This window comes from Mixophyes fleayi, chromosome 1, assembly GCF_038048845.1.
Source record: "Mixophyes fleayi isolate aMixFle1 chromosome 1, aMixFle1.hap1, whole genome shotgun sequence".
Taxonomy (NCBI): domain Eukaryota; kingdom Metazoa; phylum Chordata; class Amphibia; order Anura; family Limnodynastidae; genus Mixophyes; species Mixophyes fleayi.
The window spans coordinates 216,563,321-216,587,826 of NC_134402.1; the positions used below are offsets into that span (position 1 = coordinate 216,563,321).

At 38.6% G+C, this 24,506-nt stretch overlaps 1 protein-coding gene across 5 annotated transcripts in view; it reads right to left on the reverse strand.

Moving 5' to 3' along the window:
* Nucleotides 1–8,703: 8,703 nt before the first annotated feature.
* The window catches only part of CRTC1 (CREB regulated transcription coactivator 1), a 132,002-nt gene continuing 116,199 nt past the window's right edge, over nt 8,704–24,506 (reverse strand). For all 5 annotated transcript variants that reach the window (XM_075205179.1, XM_075205167.1, XM_075205186.1 and 2 more), the window contains 2 exons: nt 15,284–15,461; nt 8,704–15,165 (listed from right to left, as the gene is read on the reverse strand). In XM_075205179.1, the coding sequence (XP_075061280.1) occupies nt 14,954–15,165; nt 15,284–15,461 (390 nt within the window). In that variant the 3' untranslated portion in view covers nt 8,704–14,953. The remainder of the gene's footprint in view (nt 15,166–15,283; nt 15,462–24,506) is intronic.

The following is a 24,506-nucleotide window of genomic DNA, read 5'->3' on the forward strand; positions in this document are numbered from 1 at the left end:
CGATTCTAGTAACAGGTGAGTTACTTGTTACAGCAGCAGTTAAAGGCATAGAAGCAGCAGTGGAGTTGAGCTAGTTAATCCGTGAGAAGATAAACCCATGGCAGCAACCAGGAGTCCAGGTGCAAAGGATAGTTCGTAGGTAGAATCTGCAGAAAGGAATACAGCGGATCCAGAGAAAAAAACAAGGCACAGTGGAGGAGACAAACCAATGGAAACCAAGTTCTATAGAGAGTGTAACTCGAAGAACAGGCATGGGACAGAGGGACCATGGGAGGTTTAAATAGCGCTCCAAAATCCTAAGCACCAATGGGAACAGGTAGGAGGTAACAAATGAGGGTAACAGGCAGCACATGTGCAGAACCAAATACAGAAGAGCCTTGATATCGAAGTAGTAACCTAGATCACCGCTTCCAGGAAGAAGGTAACAATGCCGGTACTTATCTATGGGACCGGCATGTGACACTGTGGCACCTTTATGAAGGGCTGCTTGCTAATGGAGTTCATTGAACCACAAAAATTAATATACTGGGAAATATCCAATCACTATTGTGTCCTCAATATAAGATTAGAAAGTTGACCATCGTTATGGATAAATAAAAAATAAATAAAAGATACTGACAGTATGTTAAATATTTTATCTGTCATGAGTCGCGGCGGTGCCTCAGGCCACCGCGACTCTCCATGCCTGCAGGAAGCGTCCCGGTCATCATGGAGATGGCCGGGATGCTTCCCGCACTTCCTAGTTCGCCCCGGCCGTTGCCTAGACAATGGTCAGTGTCCCGGCATTAGGGGCAGCCGGGTGCGTGCGCAAAGCAGCACCTGTTATTCATTTATTATGCAGCTCCTGGGCTGATTGTTTGTTATTCCGCTCTGTGTCTGTGGCCATTGGTTAGTCTTGGTATACAAGGCAGGGAGGGCCTAGGCTCTCTGCCGGTTATAGTTCCAGTCTTCCTGTGTCTAGCCTGCTCCTGAGTTATTGTTTGGTGTGAACCTTTGGATTGATTACCCGTGTATGACCTATTGCCTGTCCCTGGATTCTGAACCTTTGCCTGTGATCCTGATCCATTGCCTGTCCCCGGATTCTGAACCGTTGCCTGTGACCCTGACAGTGCTGGTACCTGACATCTTCTCTGGTGCTCCATCCAGTCTGCAGATCGCTGGGCTGCCTCTATTCCATGTGTTACCTTCTGTACCTGTGCGCAGCCGTGTGAGTATAAACTTATTCTATTCTGAGTTTAAGACCTGGGGGCATCTCAGTACCTGTGAGCATAACCAGTCTCTATGGGAAAGGCGGTTGCTAAAGGTGAAGACCTATTCTACCAGTTCTATAAGTTTATGCCGCACTGGTTGTTGTAACAATATCTGGTAAATAAGTTGGACCATTGTTCATCTTATTTTAATAGTACAATTTACATCCATTACTAATCATTTTAATATTTTACAAACTTTAGAAGTCTTGAGACTTATAGTTTTAATATGAAAAAAATAAATATATTGTTTTAAAAAATCCATGACCTTCAGAGTTTCCCCTGATAGAATATCTGTTTCTTGTCCTGTTAGGTAATTCAATGAGAGAGGCAGGAGAGTTCTAGGGCTACGAGTTTATTTGTATACAATATAAACATCAACAGAAACCAAGTGATAATATACCATGAAAACACAGCTTGCTACTGATTCGTAAACAAAGAACAAAGTCTCTAATAATAGCAGTCTCTCCCAGCTGTATGGAATAAATGGTCTCTAGAGACACTGGAAGTCTCTAGTGCTTCACAAATAATAATTAAGGCACAAACTTCTAGAATTATACCGCAATTCATACTGCCTGAAAAATCTGTTTTTTTTTCCGGGGCAAGCCCAGACGACCCGGGTTTAGGTGCAGTATGAATGGTGCTAGTGAAAAATCCTGTTTTTTTTTAGCCCTGGGACTTTTTGTGTCGTAACTTCCATGTCGGCCCTGGTTAGCCTGCAGTATGAATGGTGAGACACGGGTTTTTCAACCCGGGTCTCACATAAAGCAGTCGATTGGGTGTCTGGGACGCTGGCCCTGAGAAGAACTCTCCTCCTGTGCATATACAGATGCCGAGTATTCTCCCTCTGTGCCAGAAATTGCTCGTTTCTCCTTCTGAAATGACACTGTGCAGCTGCATCAAGCTCTCATTTGCTGTATAAAACAGCAAATAAACGCAATAAAACAGGAACTCTAGGCTACCCAATAGTGGCTCATCAGCATGAGCAATGCTGTGAACAGTCACCACCCACTTCGACCTCATCTTTGTGTGCAAAAAAACCTATTCCCCTTTAAATGACCTCAGTATTTTTCAGCCAAGCTCTTCTTGTGATGACACACACTTATTGCCATGGCAGACCAGTATGAATGAAGTCGACCCAGGAAATTCCCGGGTCCAAGGTGCAGTGTGAACGTGGTCTCTGAGCTGGTACGCTCTGTGCCTTGGAAAAAACTCAGCTTGAAAAACCCGGGAAATTGCAGGGACGGCAGTATGAAAGCGGTATTAGACAGTACACACGAAATGCAATATTGGTAATAGAGAATATTAAATCTTCCTGCACAGCAAAAGTCCAAGGACAACTATATCATAACCAGAGCCCTTCAATGCCACTATCAGGCAGAGTAATATAGAAAGATTTCCTTCCTAGCAAGCTGACCAATGTTTAATATGTTGTACTCACTGAGGAAGGTCCCAGTAAGATGCCAGAATGTGGAGTTAGAATTACAATGCTGTTTGCCAGGGTATAGAGTCAGAAGTCTTTGCATACCGTTAGCCTTAAACTTCAAAGATCAAATCAGGTCAGGACTTTTAATTTAATGATACAGGTATATAATGAATCATGCTCATCACAGCTGAAGAGGTAACGTCAACATACAATGTGATTTATTCCACAGACCAAACTAGTTGAAAGTAAAAATATTAATCACAATTATCGCAATACTAGAAGCAAGGTCAATACATTAAATAAATTGTGTATGTGCAGATGGAACGTTCATTCTGACTTATCTCTAGGTGCTCCAGTTTCCTTCCACAGCCCCAAAAAACATATTAGCAAGTTAATGTTAGTGTGCGCACAGGAACATTTTTTTTTCTCTTTTAATCAAAAAGGTTGAAAACATTTTTTTATTGACAAAAGAGGATTTTCTCCTCTTATGACCTATCAAATTCAACATAAGTGTTTCCTAGTTAAGAGGGCAATGATTAAGAAAGAAACATAAGCCTAGGGTCTAAAGATTACATTCTTCCTGGGACAGGGAAACACAGCCCTCTCTTGTGAGATCATCAGGAGAGTAAAGGCTGTTGAAAATAAGGCCAGAAGTAGATGTGCAATCCTCTTAGCGCTGTTCTGACACTTTGAAGTATCCCTTCCTCGCAAGAGTGAATGAAGTCTAAGTGCACAATAGTTATGGTATGATGGTAAACTTGAGAAAGATGTCTGAGTATTTCAATATTTGTATTGGAATGTAAAATGGTGCATGCAATGACTCATTGTATGCTTAGACCATCTTGTTACAAATAAGGAGCTATATGGACCAGATTTTAAAACTCTTGAGTTTTCAAAATGTAAACAAGTTTCAAGGGAGCTTTCAAAACAGGTAAGAATGGTCTTCAATAGATAAATAATATTAACAATAAAAAGCTAATAAGCAGATGTTAAAAACAAAAATTGAGCTTTTACAACTATATACAAATAGGAAATTAAAACAATCAAATAGGCGTTATATGTCTGGATGTTACTCAAAGCTGCTGGAAAAAAAGTGTCTAGCCTCAGGGAAAATCAAATTTACAATAGAGGACCCACCTTAGGTAAAAGTAGATCTGCAATGGCATCAATGAAGACTGAATAGATAACTAATGGCCAATACGATTGCGAATTTCTACACCCAGGTAGTGAGTGACTGCTGGTTAAATATAACCATATATATCCAAATTACTATCACAATTTCACAGTCCAGACAATTATTCAGTATTAAAAGTATAAGTTCAGCCTTTAGTTGTCTATTTAAGCAACTCTTAATCCCCCCAAAAATGCAGTTTTCAGAGGACAACAGCAATATTAAGGATTCCAGCTATTTATAACTATTGGGTCCCACTGTTATCATATACAAAAGCAGTCCATAGGTTTCTATGGGGACAACTTTTTAGCATAATTTACTATGTTCCAAAAAGCAAATATTTTCTAAAAACTTGTTCCCCATGGCTAGTGCCATCTGAAGATGGAGTTAGCCATTGAAGCCCATTGAGAGCATTGTGGTAGAGGGATCTTCAAATCCCTCACTGCGCCTTACCTGCTTTCCTCTCCGATTACTATTGCAAAGGTGACTACTTTGTGATAGTGACCATAGAGAAGATAGGTAAGCTGTGTTTGCCGGGACAGCAGTTTATCGTGACTGCTGTTCTGGCAAAACACTTTTCATAAATGGTCATTATCTTTCATTTCTTACCATTGCCATAAGGAATGAAAATGATTGTCATGGTCACTGTATTTCGTAGTAATTAATGGTCTGTAGTACTCACGCTTGTGAGTTGTATTGCTGGAATCCTTTAATCCCTGGTCTATCTGAACAACTCCCAAGCATGAGAACTACAGACCATTAGTTAGCACTAAGCACAAGTGATCATGCGGTAGGAGCTGATTATTCATTTGTGTTGTTTGGAGGTAGTAGCGCAATTGGGAAGTGTGGACCATCTATAACAGACAGCCTGGACATCTGGGGAAGTTGTACATCTTGATGTGATGAGCATTTTACACTTAATCTGGGCAGATACATAAAGGCTAAAATTAACTTTTGCATTGGGACAAATCTAACACTGAACAGAACTGTTGATCATTTTACACATACAGTATCTCTGGAAGATACAGACAGTAAATTACATATAATGAAAGTTCTACGATTGCCTTTTATGTAGTAATATGAAAAACAGTGAAGGACAACAGATAAGCGGCGGAACCAATGCTTTAATACTGAATCTCTTAATGTCTAATTGCTTGAACTGATTTGTAAAATTACGTTGGATGTATGTGGTTTTATTTAACCAGCAGTGACTCACTACATGTGTAGAAATGCACAATCTTGTCACTGTTTACGTGTGCATCAGTAACGCCATTATTACTGATCCAGTTTAATGAATTGATTCTTGTGTAGCACTGGGTCATATTTGTGCAACAAGCATATAAAATGGTGAAGTGATCTGAAAACTCATATGTCACTATCTTCATTCAGCAACACCTTATGATCAGCTCTTGAAACACATTCAACTGACCAGGGTGAATAAACCAGCAATACCCCAACCAGTTTCGAGGGGCTGCTCCTCTTTTACGGGAAACTGTTTTGCGTGAGTGGAGGGTGTAAAGATGTCTTGTAAACACCAACACAACATCTGATTGATTGATTGATCTTAAAATGTATACCAAAATGATTTGTAATTCCTTAAGATGTTGGGATTTGTACTATTTGATACTATTGATATGTATTGATATGTACTGCCTCCCTTTCTTCACCCTCTCCCTTCCCTATTCCCCTTGTATTTTATAGTGTGTGTGTTTTTTCTGTTTTTTTTTGTGTACCCTGTAATCAAAAAACTTTAATAAAAACTATTTAAAAAAAAATAAAAATGTATACCACAGAGAGAAAACTCTTATAATGCACATCTAAAAAAACAAACAAACCATATCACAATCATTGCCTGTCTACAAAACGAAGTACAATTTATAATTACATTAGCAGTCAATAGCTTTTAACATTTTATACATAAAGCACTATCCATCTGTTAAAAAGAAAACTGAGTTTGCAAACAGGTTATGCAATGGGTGCTACTACACTGCGTCTTAGAATGGAAGAGGAAAAAAAAAATTCAGAGCTTCCCATATCTCAGTGAAACTCTGTTCCAATCCCAGGTTATAGGACACGGACAAACAAAAACTAACCTGTTAGCAGTTGTGTGTTTCTATATGAAAACAGAACCCATCCTCCCTTATTTGTTTCCAAAAACTTACATGTCTCGTTCTCAGAAGCATAGATCTACGTTATAGGAAAGACATAAGATGCCAATTCTTCCTTGATATATTAGTGGCCTTGCGAGAAAGCATTGTCTAAAGCCTCCTTATTGTAACAAATTCCAAAGATCGAGTTCTGAATTGTAGAGCTTATTAACCCATAATAATGGTGCCTTGACTAAGAGGTAGAAGGATGGCAGATACAGATTAGAGAAAACTGTTGTACAGAATGGGGTAATTCTTTTTCCACAAAAAAGACGTCCAGACCAAGTCCTGAACGGAAAATAGTGAAATAGTAAAAACTACATTAACCTGTTAACCTGTTCAGATACAAAATTCCTGGCTAGCTAAAAATGAATTGAACAATGATTCAAATGGCCCCTGCATCAACATTATAATGAGACAGAGGCAAAATTCAGAGATTGACACCAGAAGTTTGAACTGCATCCATTTGACAAGAAAGTCCTTGCAAAAAGTGAAAAATCTGGTTCTGTATATCCTCTGGTTTTTCTACCATACTTGCTCAGAGAGGTCCATGCACAAGGGTAAGTCAAAAGCACAAAATGTACGCTCTGCAGCACAAGTACAGCTTTGGAACTGCTGTGCGCCTCAGTTTCCACCAGGGAGCATAGATTTGTGAATCAATTGGACTGCATTTGCAGATGAGCCGTAGCTTGCTTAGGCAGAGTGCAAGAAGTTGGGTGGATTGAAGGCTTTTCCCAATGAAGTACATGAACTGGTACACCTTTTTGTGGAGCAGTACACAAGCAACATTCCATTTAGCAGAGCGCGATTATTGCAATGAGATAAGGCGGGCATACTTTCAGGGCCATTCCTTACTGTTCACACCTTGTAAAAGGGTATGATTTCTGTACCGTGCTGGTGGAGATCGGGTCTCATCTAATACTTTTAATGAGAATCCTGAAACTGCATGTTGTAATTCAGAGGAGACATGCATTTCCAGGCACACTTAAGAGTACAGAATTTCCATCTGTAATGAAGACTGACCCAAGACACAGTATAAATAAAATAAAACATGGCAATGTGTCACCCTCTGCAAATCCTCAAACAGCCCTAAAGCAAGACAGCCTAGGCTGTTTTCTATAATTGCAAGGAGACCACATGTGTGAAAATTAGACCTAGGTGCATCTATGTACCACATATGCTCACTGAAAAGCAGTAGGGTTCTTTCCAACCCCTCACTGGCTTCGGAAGCCAGGATTATTCACTGGATTTGGACCCTGAAGCTGAATCTTTGCCATCCTAAGATCCTTGGCCATTACAGGAAGAGTAACAAAAAACAACAAAACACATCACACAATCCTAAAATTATTAATCTTCTTAATTACCCAAATTTCCACCTACTGCTTTTCAATGATACGTGGGATACTCTGCTGTCAACCCTCTCGGGAGGCACCAGCTCTGCACTGACCAACCAGGTGCTGGTTTTCCTTATGGTAGTGGGACCACACACTCAAGGTCTCCATATTTTAGTGGAGGCCAGCTCAGGCTGTGTAGTGCTGGGGCTAGTTGCCTGTTTATTATTTTATTTTAAACAGTGCACTGTGCATAAGGGCAAAACAAAACTTTATTACAGGTGAAAACTGTATGTGAAGTGTATAATATTAAAGTACACCTGCTAATGTGATTCGCTGCAAAACAGATCCCATTAAAAGCATGATTGCTGTCTGTCTTGGGAGGGGTAGCACATTTCTAAATGCAATGTATATATAGATATACAAGTGACATGTAAAAAAACATTAAAGTAATAAAAAACAAAAAGACAAAAAAAAACCAAAAACAACAGTCCTGATGTGCCCTGGACACTTGTGATTTGTTTAACCTATAATGAAGGCTATAACACTGAAATGTTTATTAATGGATTTCCACATTGAGATGCACTTTAGGGAGAGGAGGTGTGCACCCTGGTGGGTGTTGAGAAGACCATAGAAGCGAACTGGTACAAACTAAGGGATTTTGCTGTATGGCTCAGGTGCTTTACATAAATGACCTTCAGAGCAGGGTTAAGAGTCAGATAATAACTGATAAGCACAAAATATTACTGGAGGTTTGGAACATCCCCCATTTCGTATTATCTTGTGATTCATTTAAACTTTTACATTAAACAAAGATATCAGCAAACTGATAGAAGTGGGGAAGAGATATTATCCCCATCCAACCAACCCCCGCCCAAAAAATTTTTGCAAAAAACAATAACTCCAATGTTGTGGCCAAAAAAAATATCAGCAAACTGATAGAAATGGAGAAGAGATATTATCCCCAACCAACTACCCCCCCCCCCCCCCCAAAAAAAAATGCAAAAAAAAATTACTCCAATGTTGTGTGCAAAAACCCCCACAGAATTGGGTTCACCCAGTAGATCCCAAACTGTCTCAGTTCGAGGCACCCTTAGGGCCTCCATAATTTTTTCAAGGCACCCTAAGCCAAATTAGTTACCAAGTAGTCCCCACCTTGCTTACCACCATCCCTGGTCGCAGCACCCAGGTGAGACACACAGTTTGGGGACCACTGGGTTCACCTAATCCTAAGGGATTCACTATTTCTTTAGTAAGTACTCTATGGCCTGGATATAGTATAATTTGGACTCATTTCTTGGAACAAAATCATCTCTGGAATTCTTTTCTAAATACAAAATAATCATATTACATAGGAAAAAAACAAAAAACAAAAGGTCCCTTTACATGTATTTTCTTTTAATTTGTGAAGCCTACAAATAAGGCAAGTAACACCACAGTAAAAACAAATAGCCCCTTCCATTTTTTCATTTCCATGAAAAGAAAAACAAAAAGAAAAATAAATAAAAACACAAATGAATAGAACATTATATAGTGTTTTCATTGCAAGATATAAATTTCACACAATGATCTTTTTAAAAAGGTAAAAATGATTTATAATACACAGATAATTATGTTGCCGTGTCAGCATAGAAAATGCACATGCATCCATGCCAAGCCTATGCAGTATAAATGATAAATAAAAATACATTAGACAACACGAACACTTTTTAAACAAATATGTAAAACATTAAATCTTTCATATAAACCTTACAGTGACAGACTCATTGCCAAAAGTAAATAATATTTTCATTCACACTTTAGCATTCAATATTTAGAATATTTATTCAGACCTTTCAGTATTTTTTCCATTGTACAGTTGGATATTTTTGTACCATGCTGGTTTGATTTGATTTTTTATATTTTTAATATAATCTCTTAAAGAAATATATTTTTTACAGTTTTGCAAGTTATTACATTTAAGACATATCATGTGTTGTTAAAAGAAACGCAGATTGCATACTGATGTTCACCAGATTCCAGAGGGTACTAACAAATCCGTGATGCAACACATAATGGATACATTAAAGAGGGGGTGTACCATAAGTCCAGGCACACAATTGCATACAAAGAAGTCATTGAATTACATAAAGTTGACTGCACAGTTTGTATTTTATCAAATAATGGGAGAAATCATTCTGTAAGCATGCAGTTGCAGCAAATATAGCAGACACTTTCTGTCTAGTGCATATGCATGTATTTCATGCATGCAGCATACAATATTTTTGTATACATTATGCACAATTCTAAATAAAGCAGCTTCTTCCTGTCAGCATTCATGCCAATACATAATTAACATTTGTAGTTTTGTATCAAATCACAGTTTTATATTTAGGTATTCTTCAGTTATAAGAATACCATTGGTTTTCCAAATATAGGCATATACAACAGTCTTTATTTAAACTAATACAACCCCATAACCCAACCCAAACAAAGAAAAAATATGAAATGCAGAATGTTAAAGCAGCATAGGTTCAGTCAAATTTTTTCTTACAGCGTTGTAGAAAATATACTTTATACAGAGCTAGAGTAACAGGTAACAGTGATGTCTCAAAATGTATTTAAAATAAAGGTTTTTGGATATAATTGAGAATTATAACAAATTTCCACACTCCTTTATTAGTAATCTTGGCCTGGTAATATACAAGGCACCATAAAACATGTGGAGGCACCTCAGCTGTTTAGGACAAAAAACGTGAATTCTTATACATTAGTAGCCTCAAACAAGATGGGCTTTTAATTTAGCTCCAATAACTACTCTGTTCAGTTTGTCAATTAATCTAGGTACTCATATTCAGAAATACTAATCAATTTTTCAGCTAGCAAGCCAAATCTACTCTTTCTCCATGGTATAGTGAGTGTCATCTTGTTCATAAGATTATACTCACTCAGCAATCAAACAAAGCTAGCAAACAGTCTATTAATGTATTTTAAACAAAAACAAACTTAATAAACCAGAACTGATGGGAAATCTAGGATGTCCAACAATAAAAAACACCTCCAATGGAAACGAAGGCATTTAGATAATGCGGTTTCACTGGCAACCATGTGATGAAACAGCATACCATTTACTTAAGAACATACCATCAAAGATGAACAACAATCAAGATGGTGCGGAGAATATTGTTTATCCTATTGATGATTTGGCTAAGTGACTTAACTGGTCTTACAGCAATAACAAAACAAAAAAACTATAAATTGCTAAAACAAAAGGACGAGGGGTTTGGGCGACAAAATCTGAACTGCATTAATGTACTTCTCACAAATGTGTGACCTTGCTTAAACTTTACATTCCAATATATTTATTTTACCTATTTCACTTGCTAACTGTGCAATCACACATTACGTGTTACTGTATTTGTGAGGCACAGGTGGCATCAATACTCTCATACAAATGATAATGTAGACATGGTTGTCTTGTATTACCAAACAAATTACTTTGTTTTAATCTAAAACACAAGAAAAAATATTTAGCAATATAACTGTGTAATCTACTGTATACTATATTGTGATTAGAGGTGGCATTGTTCTGATGGGCAAGTAGAGCTGTCCCCATCAGTACAGGGAGCACTGTTATAACTCATACATTATGAGGAAGCACATTAAGGCCACATTCACACTATGCAAGCATATATACATGCTTAAGAATACATTGAACTGTGGAAATATGTGGTATACTGCATCCATAAAAGTACAACTTAAAACTTGTCAACATGTCATAGAACATTCATGTGCTACCCATCTAGTTTCACATTTAAAAAAAAAACAGCATAGGCATGAAGTAGTCCTAAGTGTTTGCAGTTATTGTTGTGTTCTAGAAGAAGTACAGAAGTCTGAGGCCTCAGAGTGGTCACAAAGCTTCTCAGAATACCGAACATTCCAATCTATATTAGGTGTTAAATGACCACATAAGAAATCAATGGCATTTCTGCGTACTTTTTTGATTTTGTAAAACAATCAGGAAAAATGTCCATATTCCTTGGGAAAAGCTGCTGATTATACATGATACAGATGATTCTTCTTAGAATTGTAAATTATTGCAAGCACACCTCTATAATTTGTGTTGGTTTTTACTTACAAAATATACAATATAAACTCCTACATTCCTTTTTTGTACAGTGCTGGGAAATATGTTGGTATTGAATGATAATCATTTACATTATTAACATTGTAATTACAGGGAATGCCATTGATTGGACTGGTATTCTAGCAACATTAGTGAATTTAGAGGAATTAAAACAAATTTGGACAATGGTAAAGTTCACTAGACAGACAGGTAAAAGGTGACCCTTAATAAGAGTGCATGTTCAAGGTTGTAAACAAAAAAAACAGCTATTGAGTATCCAGAGCTGTAGGCAGTGTATAGTAGTCTCATTTACTATATGTGGCAAGCTTCATAAACTGTTATAGCTCCTATTACTTTACTATTTTGCTCTAATATATGCAACGACATAACCTAGAGTAAAAAAAATAATTCCTTGTTTCATTCTTGTGTTATCATTTTGATAGAACACGTAGGAAACAACAAGATAGATACTGTTTAGTCTAGTAGCTGCATAGTTTAAAAAAATATCCCCAACATAAAAGTGTCCTCAAATATTAAAAGTTGATTTCTGGCTGTAACATTTTGAAACATTAGGAAGTAATACATTTTGAAATGTTAAATGTTTAATTTGCACTTGAGCTTTTTCTTTGCCATGTGTTTACTGCCAGAAACACCATGTTGTTAACATACAGATAAAAGAGGGAATTTAGTGTCTAGTGCATTTATACCTCAAATAGGAAGCAGAGGAGGATAACTTACAGAATTATGTTTTCCAGGTAACCATGTTCAGCATTCGTGCTGTACATATATACTGCAGTTCTATATAGTCATGCCCTATGCTGGTAATACCATTTGAAAAAAGACATTTTAATGCAGGGCACACCTAAGGCATCTCTCCTTCACTCTCTACTACAGTACACTACTAACTCAACTCACTGCATTGGTGTTGGGAATAGATTCAAATACAGCACATTTACAGACTCATTTGCTATACACTGTCATTCTAATAGTCCTGAATGCCAAGACTTTCTCTGACATCAGTAAGGTGATTTATTGACATGCCTTGTATACTAGATTATATGGCTCAACCACAGCAATATAACATCAAAGCTGTCACATAGACTGTGAACAACTATTTCCATTGGGTTCTGGAAGTCAGACCATGTTCCACCTATCAGTGTTTTGTATCTCTACCTTGCGGACTATTGTGATACAAATATGTAGCAGATAACATTTGACACAAATGCGCTGGAATTGCATCTGTAGCCTCATCATTAAAAGAGGAGCTTGTGACAATTTGAATAAGGTTTTAGTGTGTTAGTATGCTAGTGCTTGATGTTTTTGCTACTAATGCAAATATGTGGATTTACTGTCTCATGAACTAAGCAATTCATTTAAGTTAGGTGAGGTTTTAACATACTGGTGCATTTTATGATAGCACAGTTAGTTGTGCTGCTGGTTTCCCGCACATGGCAAATATAGCCTGGGTGCACTTCAGAATTGGGATCATTTATGAAGAGCGCAAATGTGATTAAGCCCTGAGCATGAAAGCATGCATTCATATTTTGTCCATTCCTTTCATAAGTCAGCTTTCTCAAGCTACAGAATAGAACTCAGACACACAATATTGAACATCACATTGAGCTGAAAAGAAATGTAAAATTCACAAATGCTGCAAACAGCTAGTAAAAAATTGGGGGTGCCAACATTACCTTGAAACATGTTATGTTAAGAATATAATAGACATCCAATACACAGATTATGGAGTTAAAACTTATATCACGTGTAGCCAGGTTCTGCTTTTTTTCTAAAAAAAAATAAAAATTATCTGATTGTAAAACTGCCCAATTATGAATTGCTGAAGGGTTTACATTAAAAGTAACACGGCTAACTTTGTTTTTGTTTGAATATTATTTTGTGAATTTCTACATACACAGACATACTTGTAAACAAATATATTAATGAAACATATCACACACTTCGAGAAAACTGGTAACCTCGGCTCTCCTTTTCGGTAAATGTCATTTTTTAGTTTGCCGCCTTCCAGACCTGCTTTGTAAATTGATTTAATACAGTGTTATTTTTTCTTCTTCTACTGGAATTTAAATTAAATAACCTGTTAGTATGTGTCAAAATGGAGTTTGATTTGATGGTTAGAGAAATGTGGTTTAATTTCCAAACAGTCTTGAAAACCAGAGACTGGGTTATTTTTGCTACTAATGATCTTATCCATAAAGCTGTATCCCAATGTAAAACAAACACTTCTTCAATACAGATGAGAAAAGTGGTGTGTGTTTTTTTTGTTTTTTTTTTATAAATGAACACCACAACAGTGAAGAAATTCTCCTCAATAGCAGGTATTATTTTGTCCATTTGACAATAAAACATGCAGAAGCATGCTTTATTGGTTTAAATAGCATATAAAAAGGGAAAAATAATAGGTATTAAGCTGTTACATCACTTTCAAAACAACAATAAAACAAAACTGACAGTGTTTAATCTGCAAATTATGTGTCCATGTGTAATTACCAATTTGTCAATGGAATGAAACCTAAGATTAAGCAAATGACAATGATTTGTCTGACCTGTCTATAATTAATGATTTGGTTGGCAAGATGGTTGGTAAGATTTACACAGCATTCCCTTTTCAGTATTAGATATAGATGAATTTCCAGTTTGCATGAGAAGAAAAAATGCAGAGTGCTTTTGTTGGCATTATGAAGCATTTCTACACTTCATATGTTCAAAACATTTAAATATAATAAAAAATTAAATAGCAGTACTTAAATAGACTGTCACTAGCCTTTCCGGCAGCAACTAGATAAATGAACCTAAAAACAAGACAGGTAACAAAATACACAATTTAAAACAGTGAGAAGAAAAAGCTTGCAAAATCAGGTTGGTTTAGCTACACGAGAATCCCCACTGAACACAACTGTCACCATTTCCTTTACCATATAAGTGTGCTCATGTAGCTTACATGGCACTGCACTACAGAACTGCTTTTCTTGCTCAATAAATCGATTATTTGATGTCTGAATAGTTGATGAAAATGGCTACCGTGATTGTGTTGCAAATTTCCATCAAAATTGATTTACGCCACCTGCAAAAACACAAACTACCCAGAGAACAATACTCTATGTTCTGGCCTTTCATTCACAATTGTTAAAATTCTGAATGCAGCATTAGTGGATGCATCTTTTTTAAAGAGAAGTAACTTCCTAGTACAACGACTTATATATCCAAAATTCAGTCAAGTTAGAATGCCCATTCCTGTGGACAAATCTGCATGATGAAACTTTGGCAGTGAATAAAAGAAATTCATGTGCAGTCCTTCATCAGGTTCCAATGAGTGAATTGCAAGATCTAAAACATGGTGCACAATGTGGGATTTTCAGCATTGCAAGCTTGGAACAACAAGGTTTTACTCATTGTACATCACAGAGCGACACCTTTCAGCAGTTGCCTTAGACATGGCTAACCTGCTGAACTTTAATGCTCAGCTGGGGAAAGGGGCAGCATATTTTATGAGATGGGAGTATTCACTCTACAGTCGGTCCATTCTGAAAGTATCTTCTGTAGCAGGGTCAGTCAAGACCATGTCTGGGTCATTAAGCATATGCAGTCCATCCAATGTCAAAGGATCGATTTTCAGTTCATCCAAGGGAAACTGTGAATCAGAATCAAAACTCACATCTCCAACACCTGCCAGCGTACTGGTAAGTTCCTTTGATAAACTTGGTGGAGACTCCCCTGTTACTGTAAGATAACACAAGACAAAAGCATAGGCGTTTATTACATAGAAGATTACAAGTTACCTTGAGGCTTTCATTGTCACATGAACCAGCCCACATACATTCATAATGCACATACTTACCTGTGAGGATGATATTGGGTATGTTGCTGTGACTGGAATAATTAAGCTGTGAGTCATGTAAACTGCCATGACTACTTGTAAGTCCCATCATGGCCGCCTGAGAGTAGTTAAGGGTTGAGCATTGGCTGTACAGGCTGTTGGAGCTAATTGCATTTTCAATCATGTTAAACTGTTCAAGCTGCAGAGAGAAAAACAAACAAACAATAACTATTATGAAACATTTTCGCAGATGCTACTGGCTGCAGCTTCTTAAACTCTGAAGTTTTATTCTTTCACATCTAAATATTAACACAGCTGGCACACAAAGTCATAACGTAATATCAAGCTATCCAAACAAAAATCCTCAAATGCACAGGTTGACTGCAAACTGTGTGCTAGCATTCATTTGGCCACTGTAACTTTTATGGACATAAAACAGGTGGCAAATATGTATGAAAATCTGTGTGATCACTGACACCGAGATGAAATAGGAATAGCAACATCTATGTGAAAGATTAAAAAGCTAAATAATGAGGGTTGGTATGAGCTACAAAACAGAAAACAATTTGAAATCTTTTGAACATAGCCACTGTTAACCTGCACCCCACTTTTCATCTAAAGTAGAGATGCAAGACATATACAGGCATACTAGGTTCTTCAGTGATACCTATTGTGTATGCATTCCTTTTCTGCATTCTTCCAGGATGGATGGAGCATGTGTGTCTAAATGGCACAAAACAGGGTTAAGAATTGCCGTCTCTGTATTGGAATTTATATATAGATTAGAAGTCTACAAGTCCACAAAGGTGCTTTTGAATTCTGACCTTTTGCAATGATATTTTTTTGCTTAATGCAGAAATGGTTTTCGACTTAAAGGATAATTCCATCTTTTCTACTGAAAACTTGAGTCCCCTTACCTTAACAGCAGATTCCCCACTCTAAGGGGCGTATTCAATTGTGAGCGTTAACACTGAAAAACGAGCGCTCGAAAAATATTACCGTTTATACGGTAATATTGCGCGCGAAAAGCGTTAATACGGTAGTTTACTCACGGAATTTCAGCTCGCAGCTCAGGGAGCAGCGAGCTGAAATTCCGCGAGTAATTACCGTATTAACGCTAAGATTTTTCGAGCGCTCGTTTGTTAGCGTTAACGCTAACAATTGAATACGCCCCCTTGATCACTGTTCTTCATGCTGTAGGAGGGGGGCACTAGTGGCTGTAGGGCTCAATTTTGAGTATGTTGCAATCAAAGTCCCACCTTCTGATTTAGTCACCATGTCGTTATGACTGCTTATGTTCAGTGGTCAGCACTAATTATTATCATGCTGGGAACATAGAGTTAGTGAAATATAAACTGACCTAAGAAGACCTGGCGCTACCATTACGCAACTGCCAGGACCAGGGGGGGCGCCACTGTGGCAGCCATCAGGCACCAAAAAGAAGACTCTCTTCATGCTGGCGGCAGGCCGCGGGTCTTAATTAAAATAACTTCTAAAGCTGCTGGCCGCTGCACAGCAGTGTTGGTTAGCTGTCCTGACAATGTCAGGCTTACGTTCATCTAGGACAGGCTTGGCTTTTCCTGTGCACTCCAGGTGTTGTGAAACTACAAGCCCCAGCATGCTTTGCCTATCGCAGCTTATTGCTGAAAGGGTATGCTGGGACTTGTAGTTTCACAACACCTGGAGTGCCACAGGTTAGCCAAGCCTGATCTAGGAGATGCAGCAGCACTCCTCCGAGCCGATAAGCCCCACCCCTGGATGAGGCAAGGATCAACGCTATGGTGGTCTGCAGAATGAGACAAGCCTGCATGTTCTCACCTGCTGGCATCCATATGGAAACAGGTAAGTGTGGGGGAGGAGAGAGGGGGGCTTTTAATGTTTTGGTATGGTGGCCTGGGATATTAATAGTAGGGATAAAATTCACATGTTAGAATAGAAGTTTTCTATTCCTGCAAGTTTTAATGCTTTAGTGGGTGTTTCTGCTAATTGATTTAAAATTATTCAAAATGTATACAGTTCTACAGTACATTGCTATATAATGTGGAAACTATGATAAATTAGGTATTATGTTTTCCAGATTGCAAAGGGTCAATCATTTAATGTTGGGTGGGAACTATTAATTTGGAGAGGAGGCTATTTCATTTGATCGCGAAGGGAAGTTAGTATAATAGTGTCGCCATGGTGGCGACGGGATGATTTGGATGCTATTAATTGAATGGGGAGAGTCTGTGGAGAAGGAGGGCTATGTATTAAATATGAATACTAATTATTAAATGTCAGGAATGTTGGGAAGGAAATAGGTCAATTTATTAAATGTGAAAACTATTAATTTAATGGTGGGGCTCATTGGAGGGAAATACGTTTATAATTAAATGGGAGTACTACTAATTTAAAGTTAGGGCTGGTTGGGGGAGAAAGGTCTATTTATTAAATGTGAATGATCTTAATTTAAGGTCAGGGTTGTAGGGATGCAGACCTAATTATTAAACTTGGATGCTGTTGATATGGCGGATGGAAGCTCAAAGGGTTCACTCATTGCAAAACTTTCCATATTTCATGTACCTATCCTTTTTCCAAACAGGGCAACAACATTCTAGGACCCAGACAAGCAGCAATTGAGTTTAAGCCAAGGACAGCTGCAGGTAGGGAAAGCTTCAAGATGTCACGGGCACTAGGAGTCTTTACCCAGGTATCACCAGATGATAGACTTACCAGAGCAGTATAGGTGGTAATATGGTACTCTGGTAGTGGGGTGATCACGGAACAGGAGAGAGCAGATGATAAGAGAATGCTCGAGGAAAGTCTATGACTAGCAGTACTGGTAACAGGTAGATAACTGTACACGAGGAACTGGATGGACAAGGAAACGTGAGGGTAGTCAGTGGTCTGCGTATAGCAAGTTGTACCACTGCTATAGTGAGGAGGAATGTCCAGGAGTAACGAGGAGGTGATGAGAGTCAGCGGTCTGCGTATAGCAAGTTGTACCGCTGTCTGGGTGAAGGAATGGAATCCAGGTGAAGGTATCCGGGGAGTCAGTGGTCTGCGTTAGCAAGTTGTACCACTGCTATGTGAAAGGATACTGGAAACTGGTGACTCAGAAAACAGGGAACAGTGGTCTGCCTCTAGCAAGTTGTACCACTGAAATATATAAGTGAGGAGCACGGGGAGATAAATGCAATGCAGAGTATACACGGGCACACTGAACTTGATCCCACGATGATATGCACACAATAATAATAACTGAGCAGCACTGCACAAATATACAAAGTCACGAGAACTATCCAGGCTAAACGGTAACACAGTCAAATGATAGCAATAGTCTTAGTGGATAGGAAACTCCGGAGGAGAACAACTCAGTCCAGCGAGGTATGCAGTACACCAGCACAGTCAATGAGAAGTATGCATACTGTGGTTCAGAAGAGCAGGCTGTCAGAGAGAGGTGCAGGGATACCTGAACGGCTGGAGGCCGGCAGGATGCGAAGTCCCAGGAGGATGGAAGCGGTAACCAAGTAGGTGCAGCGCACGGTAGGTAGACCAGCAAGGATGTACACAATACTCAGGAAGCAGTAGTATATAGAACAGGACACCTGGAGAACACGGGAGTGTTGAGGCGGTCTAGCTGAGATGAAAGCAGTGGAGCGTTGATCCGATGCAGACAGGCGAGTTGACACAAGCAGGAACGCTGTAGAAGCCCGGAGACAGCGGATCGGCTGGCTGCAGACACGATGAGTACTGGAGGGTTGCGATGAGCAGGACACTGCAGATACACGGAGGCAGCGGATAGGAATCAGCTGGTGCAGTCACGATGATACACGGGAGAGTTGAAGTGGTTTGGAGACTGTAGAAGCACGGAGGCAGCAGATAGGAATCAGCTGGTGCAGTCACGATGAAACACGGGAGAGTTGAAGTGGTTTGGAAACTGTAGAAGCACGGAGGCAGCGGATAGGAATCAGCTGGTGCAGTCGCGATGAAACACGGGAGAGTTGAAGTGGTTTGGAGACTGTAGAAGCACGGAGGCAGCGGATAGGAATCAGCTGGTGCAGTCACGATGAAACACAGGAGTTGAAGTGGTTTGGAAACCACAAACGAACAACAGGAATCAGCAGGAGCTGAATACACGAGGAAGCACAGGAACACCTTCAGAGGCTCATAGGGAATGAGACTCCAAGATCAGGCAACGAGGTATTGACCACAGGTGCTTTAAATAGGGAGTGTTGCCTGATCAGCCAATTAACTAAAAGGAACATGTACTGAAGGGTTGAAAGGGCTGCACATGCGCAGACCCTCAGGATGGTGGACGGCCACGGTTCCTAAACACACGAGAAGTAGCACTCACAGTCCGGTGAGTGACACAAGAACAGGTAAGAGAGAGCAGGACAGTTTGCCAACTGTCATGAATCTGGTGGGACAGTGCCGAATTTGGGTGACTGTCACACTCAGTCAGGACTATGTCCTGCTTCATACCGCTCTGCTTGTAAAGGGTGAACTGTGTGCACCTAACAGTAGTGCATGCAGCATTGCTTGTATTTGATAGGGAGAGGAAGGGGTTGTAGAGAAGCCTAGCACTGTATAAAAATATAGCAACTCCCCTTATGTGATGGTCATGTCCACTCATGTGCATGGAAATCCCTCTTTACAAATCCTGCATTTGTTCCTGAATAAAAAAAGTCAAGTGGGGTTTTATCTCCTAAACGGCAGTTCTGGAGAATTGTTGATTCCCAGCGATTTGAAGTAATTTTCTTTAAACAGCAATTTTATTAAAGACAAAACCCGTTGGGTTTTGTCTTTAATAAAAGTTGCCATTTCATAAAATTACTTCAAAGCACTGGTAATCAGCGGCTCTTTGGAACTGCCATTTAGTAAATAAACCGCAAGTGTGTGTGAGGGGCTGAGAAGATGGTATTGGGGGATGCAGAGGCGGTAGGCTGACATTTTGCCTAGGGTACTGTGAAACTTTGCACCAGACCTGGACCTAAGGCTCAGTTTGTGACCTACAATAAATCAGGCTTTTCCTTTATTGGGGCCTACAATGCAGAAGATGGAGACCCCCCCCCCCCCCCACAATTAAGGTAATGGGTTATTTTTAAAAAATGTTCCACCTAAAACGTTGAATTATCCTTCAAGATCTCATAAGAGCTTTGTGCTTTTGCCATGTTTCTTAGAGCAATATTAACATTAATATTAACATTAATATTGACACCATTACTGGAAAAAAGTAGCTAATAAAAAAAAAAATCAAAAAAAAAAATTAAATAAGTGAAATGAACACAAAATAGTACAAATGTACTAATACTAACTTAATTTTATCACAATTCCTATTGTGTTCGTGCTTTAAAACTAGAGAACATTGGGAAATAAATTTATTTTAAATTATAAAATAAATCCTAATTTATATAATGAAAGCCACTTCATTCATTTTCAATACGAAAACAGCATACATCTTGGAAGCAGACTACTGAATAATGTAATGTAACTTGGTACATAGTCCTTATTAATTATTTCTACAGTATTCTTATTTAAGCACAAAACTTAAGATAACGGGAGCATTTTAGAACAGCATTATACGCTGTACTGAATTTCCATATCTCCATTTCTTCAACAGCAAATGAGTGCAAGTCCAAGGATAAATTTACTAATATTCATGTTTGGCGACAGTTTTAAACCACCTCACATCGCAGTTTAGAGTTCTAAACTGCAGCATTTACTATTGGGTGGTTTGAGGCTGGGATGTTAAATGACTGGCGATGTGTGATGGATTGAAAAACAGATAAACCTCCAGAAAAACGATTGGCTTGTTAGCTCAAACATGCTGCTTCAACTATCTTGCCATTCAGAACATAAGAGGCATCATTGACTTATAAATTATGGGCCAACCATTTATTGATTGAGACAAAAATAACACAGGTCTGCAACCAAAAAGCTGTTTTCATAATTTTATCTGATTCTTATGTTTTTTGGTGAGCTGAATTCGAAAATGACCACCGTTTTTTCCTGGGACGTCAGGTTTTTTCACAATCGAAATGTGCCTTGGTCAAAGAGGTAGCTGGAAATCGCTAAATTTCAAATCCATCATACTTAGGGAAAAAAAACTGAACACGGAAAAACAAATTTAATTTCACTGCCAGTGCTCCCAAAAACATGAAAATACATGTTGATTGGTCCTGATGGTGAGCACTGCATTGTTGAGTGTGCTTGCTAGGGCCTGCCCGGACATTTTCTTTCATGCATTAACTTGTTCTCTGATTCCTCCACAATCTTGTATTTAATTTCAGTCGTCACCCTGCTATTAGAAGACAAATAGGCTTACTGTGCTACAACCGTGTATATCACCTCAATATTTATGTTATATATATCCTACATACATTCACCAATCTTCTTGTTGCATACCCTGTATGAGATTGCCAATCTCCAAAAGTTTATGTAACACCAAAAAAGTAAACAGGGTGCATCCAATGAAGATATAAAATATTTATTATATAATAAAAATGTGTAAATAGCCGAGCTTACATGCGTATCATTCAAATAATGTAGCGGGTATTACCCGATAGAAGACACATTACAAACAGATGGTAATAGTGAGTATAATGAGTGTCTGGCCAGTACACAATATTAAAAACATAATATATGAACCAAGTCTTGATGATCAACAGATAATAACTGGATAGATCTCACCCAATATTCAAATGCAGCTGCAGCGCGAGGGTGCATGAACACAGATCCGTGATAGGATCCAGCGTAATCCAGAAATACTGGGTAAATTTTCAAATAGTGCCACAATGAGCAATCAAAGTCTGATGGATATTAGAAACACATTATTTGAATGATACGCATGTAAGCTTAGCTATTTACACATTTTTATTATATAATAAATATTTTATATCTTCATTGGACGCACCCTGTTTACTTTTTTGGTGTCACCCTGCTATTGTCTGTGTGGTTCAAACTTAGTGCAATGCCTCCAAGAAAGTGTGTAAATTTGCCTGACAGTTTCTGTTTCATATGTGGAGAGTTCATGGTGAAAAAGCAGCAGTTGAATATTACAGATTTTGTTAAGAAAGTTTATTTAGTTTATTTTAAATTAAAACTTGGTGACCAAGATAAAGTTTGGGCTCCTCATAAAGTATGTAAGCAGTGCGTTGAAGATCTTCGTAATTGGTCAAAAGACAAGATAAAAGCTTTTTTAGATTTGGAATTCCTATGATGTGGCGCGAGCAAAAGAATCATAGTGATGATTGTTATTTCTGTTCCTGTGATGTGAAGGGGTACAATTCAAAGTGGAAGTGCACCATCACGTATCCCAATCTTCCTTCTGCTATTCGTCCCATTCCCCATGGTCCAGACGTCCCTGTGCCCGACCCTTCTACAAACCTGGATGAAGTCAATAGGCCTGACGAGAATGGAACTGTACCTCAGCCTTCAGATGTTGAAGTTGACGAACCAAAACTTTTCTCGCAAGAGGAACTCAATGATTTGGTGAGAGACCTAGATCTACCTAAGCAATCTGCTGAATTACTTGGTTCTAGACTTAAAAGCAAAAATTTGTTGATGAAAGGTACATCTTTTGCATGGTACAGACATCGGGAAAAAGACTTTCTGTCTTAATTTTTTCAGAAGGGCAATTTGGTGTTTTGCTCTGATTTAGAGGGGTTGATGGCTCAGTTCCACATTCAGTATGATTCTTCTGAATGGAGGCTTTTCATTGACTCTTCCAAATGAAGCTTAAATGCAGTTTTACTTCACAATGGTGGCCGTTATGCGTCCATTCCTGTTACTCATTTGGTGTACTTGAAGGAGACTTACGAGAACTTGGAGTTGGTACTCAAGAAAGTGGGTTATCAAAACCAAAATTGGTTGGTATGTGGGGATTTAAAAGTATTGTGTATACTGCTAGGACAACAGGCTGGGTACACAAATACCCTTGTTTTCTAGGTTTATGGGACAGTAGAGGCCGACAAAATCACTGGAAGCAAAAAAAATTGCCACCAAGAAGTCTAGTTGTTGGTGAAAAGAATGTTCTCAGAGATACATTGGTACCCCCTGAGAAGGTTTTATTACCACCACTCCATATAAAATTAGGATTAATGAAACAATTTGGTAAGGCACTTCCCAAAGATAGCGAATGCTTCATGTACTTGGGATCCAAGTTTCCAGGTTTAACGGAGGCAAAACTGAAAGAGGGGGTTTTTGTTGGCCCGAATATTAGAAAACTTATATCCGAAAAAGACTTCATCAGTTCAATGACTCCAACTCAAAAAGAAGCGTGGGTTGCCTTTACTGTGGTCATAAAAAAACTTTTTGGGAAACCAAAAAGACCCAAATTACAAGGAAATGGTGGAAAAAAATGTTGAAAGCATTCCACAAGCTTGGTTGCTCCATGAGCTTAAAAGTCCATTTTCTCAACTCAGTGAAGAGCAGGGAGAACGTTTCCATCAAGATATAAAAGAAATGGAAAGAAAGTATGAAGGGAAATGGAGTGTTACGATGATGGCTGACTACTGCTGGATGCTGTACAGGGATATTCCGGAAGAGCCACCTAAAAGAGGAAAAGCTCAAAAAGAAGTTCAGAGTTTAAAAAAAGACGATTTCACAAGCAATCTACTTGAGTTTGGTGTTAATTTTGTCGTCACCTGTGCAAATAAGTTAATATTTTTCATGTAAATAAAATATTTGCGTTAAGAGATTTTTTTAAACGATGACTACCTGTTTGTTCAAAAACCTGACGTCCCAGGACAAAACGGCTGTCAATTTTGGATTCAGCGCACCAAAAAACGTAAGAATCAGTCAACTAAGCCAAAGCAGCTGTACAAAAATTTTTTTTTGCAGACCTGTGTAATTTGTAATTAACTTATAGGATACATTTTATTTTTTATTATTTTAAGAGGGCAATATTATTGTTTTCAGAGTTTTTTTTGTCATAGAATGCTCGGAACGGCGTTCCTGCACCTTTTTTCCATGGGTTTTCAAAGTTTAATTAACTTTTTAACATTTTATTTTCTCTGTGGTGCTGCTACAGTGCAGCACTGCATCTTAGTGTGTGTCCTGCTTCCTGCTCCAGCAGCGTCGTGACGTCACGACTCTGCCAGTGAGAGGAGCAGCGATAAAGCAGAGAAGCGAGAAAAGAAGCATAGAAGTGTTTGCGTGTGTTTCCTCCGGGTGCTCCGGTTTCCTCCCACACTCCAAAAACATACTACTAGGTTAATTGGCTGCTATCAAAAATTGACCCTAGTCTCTCTCTCTCTGTCTG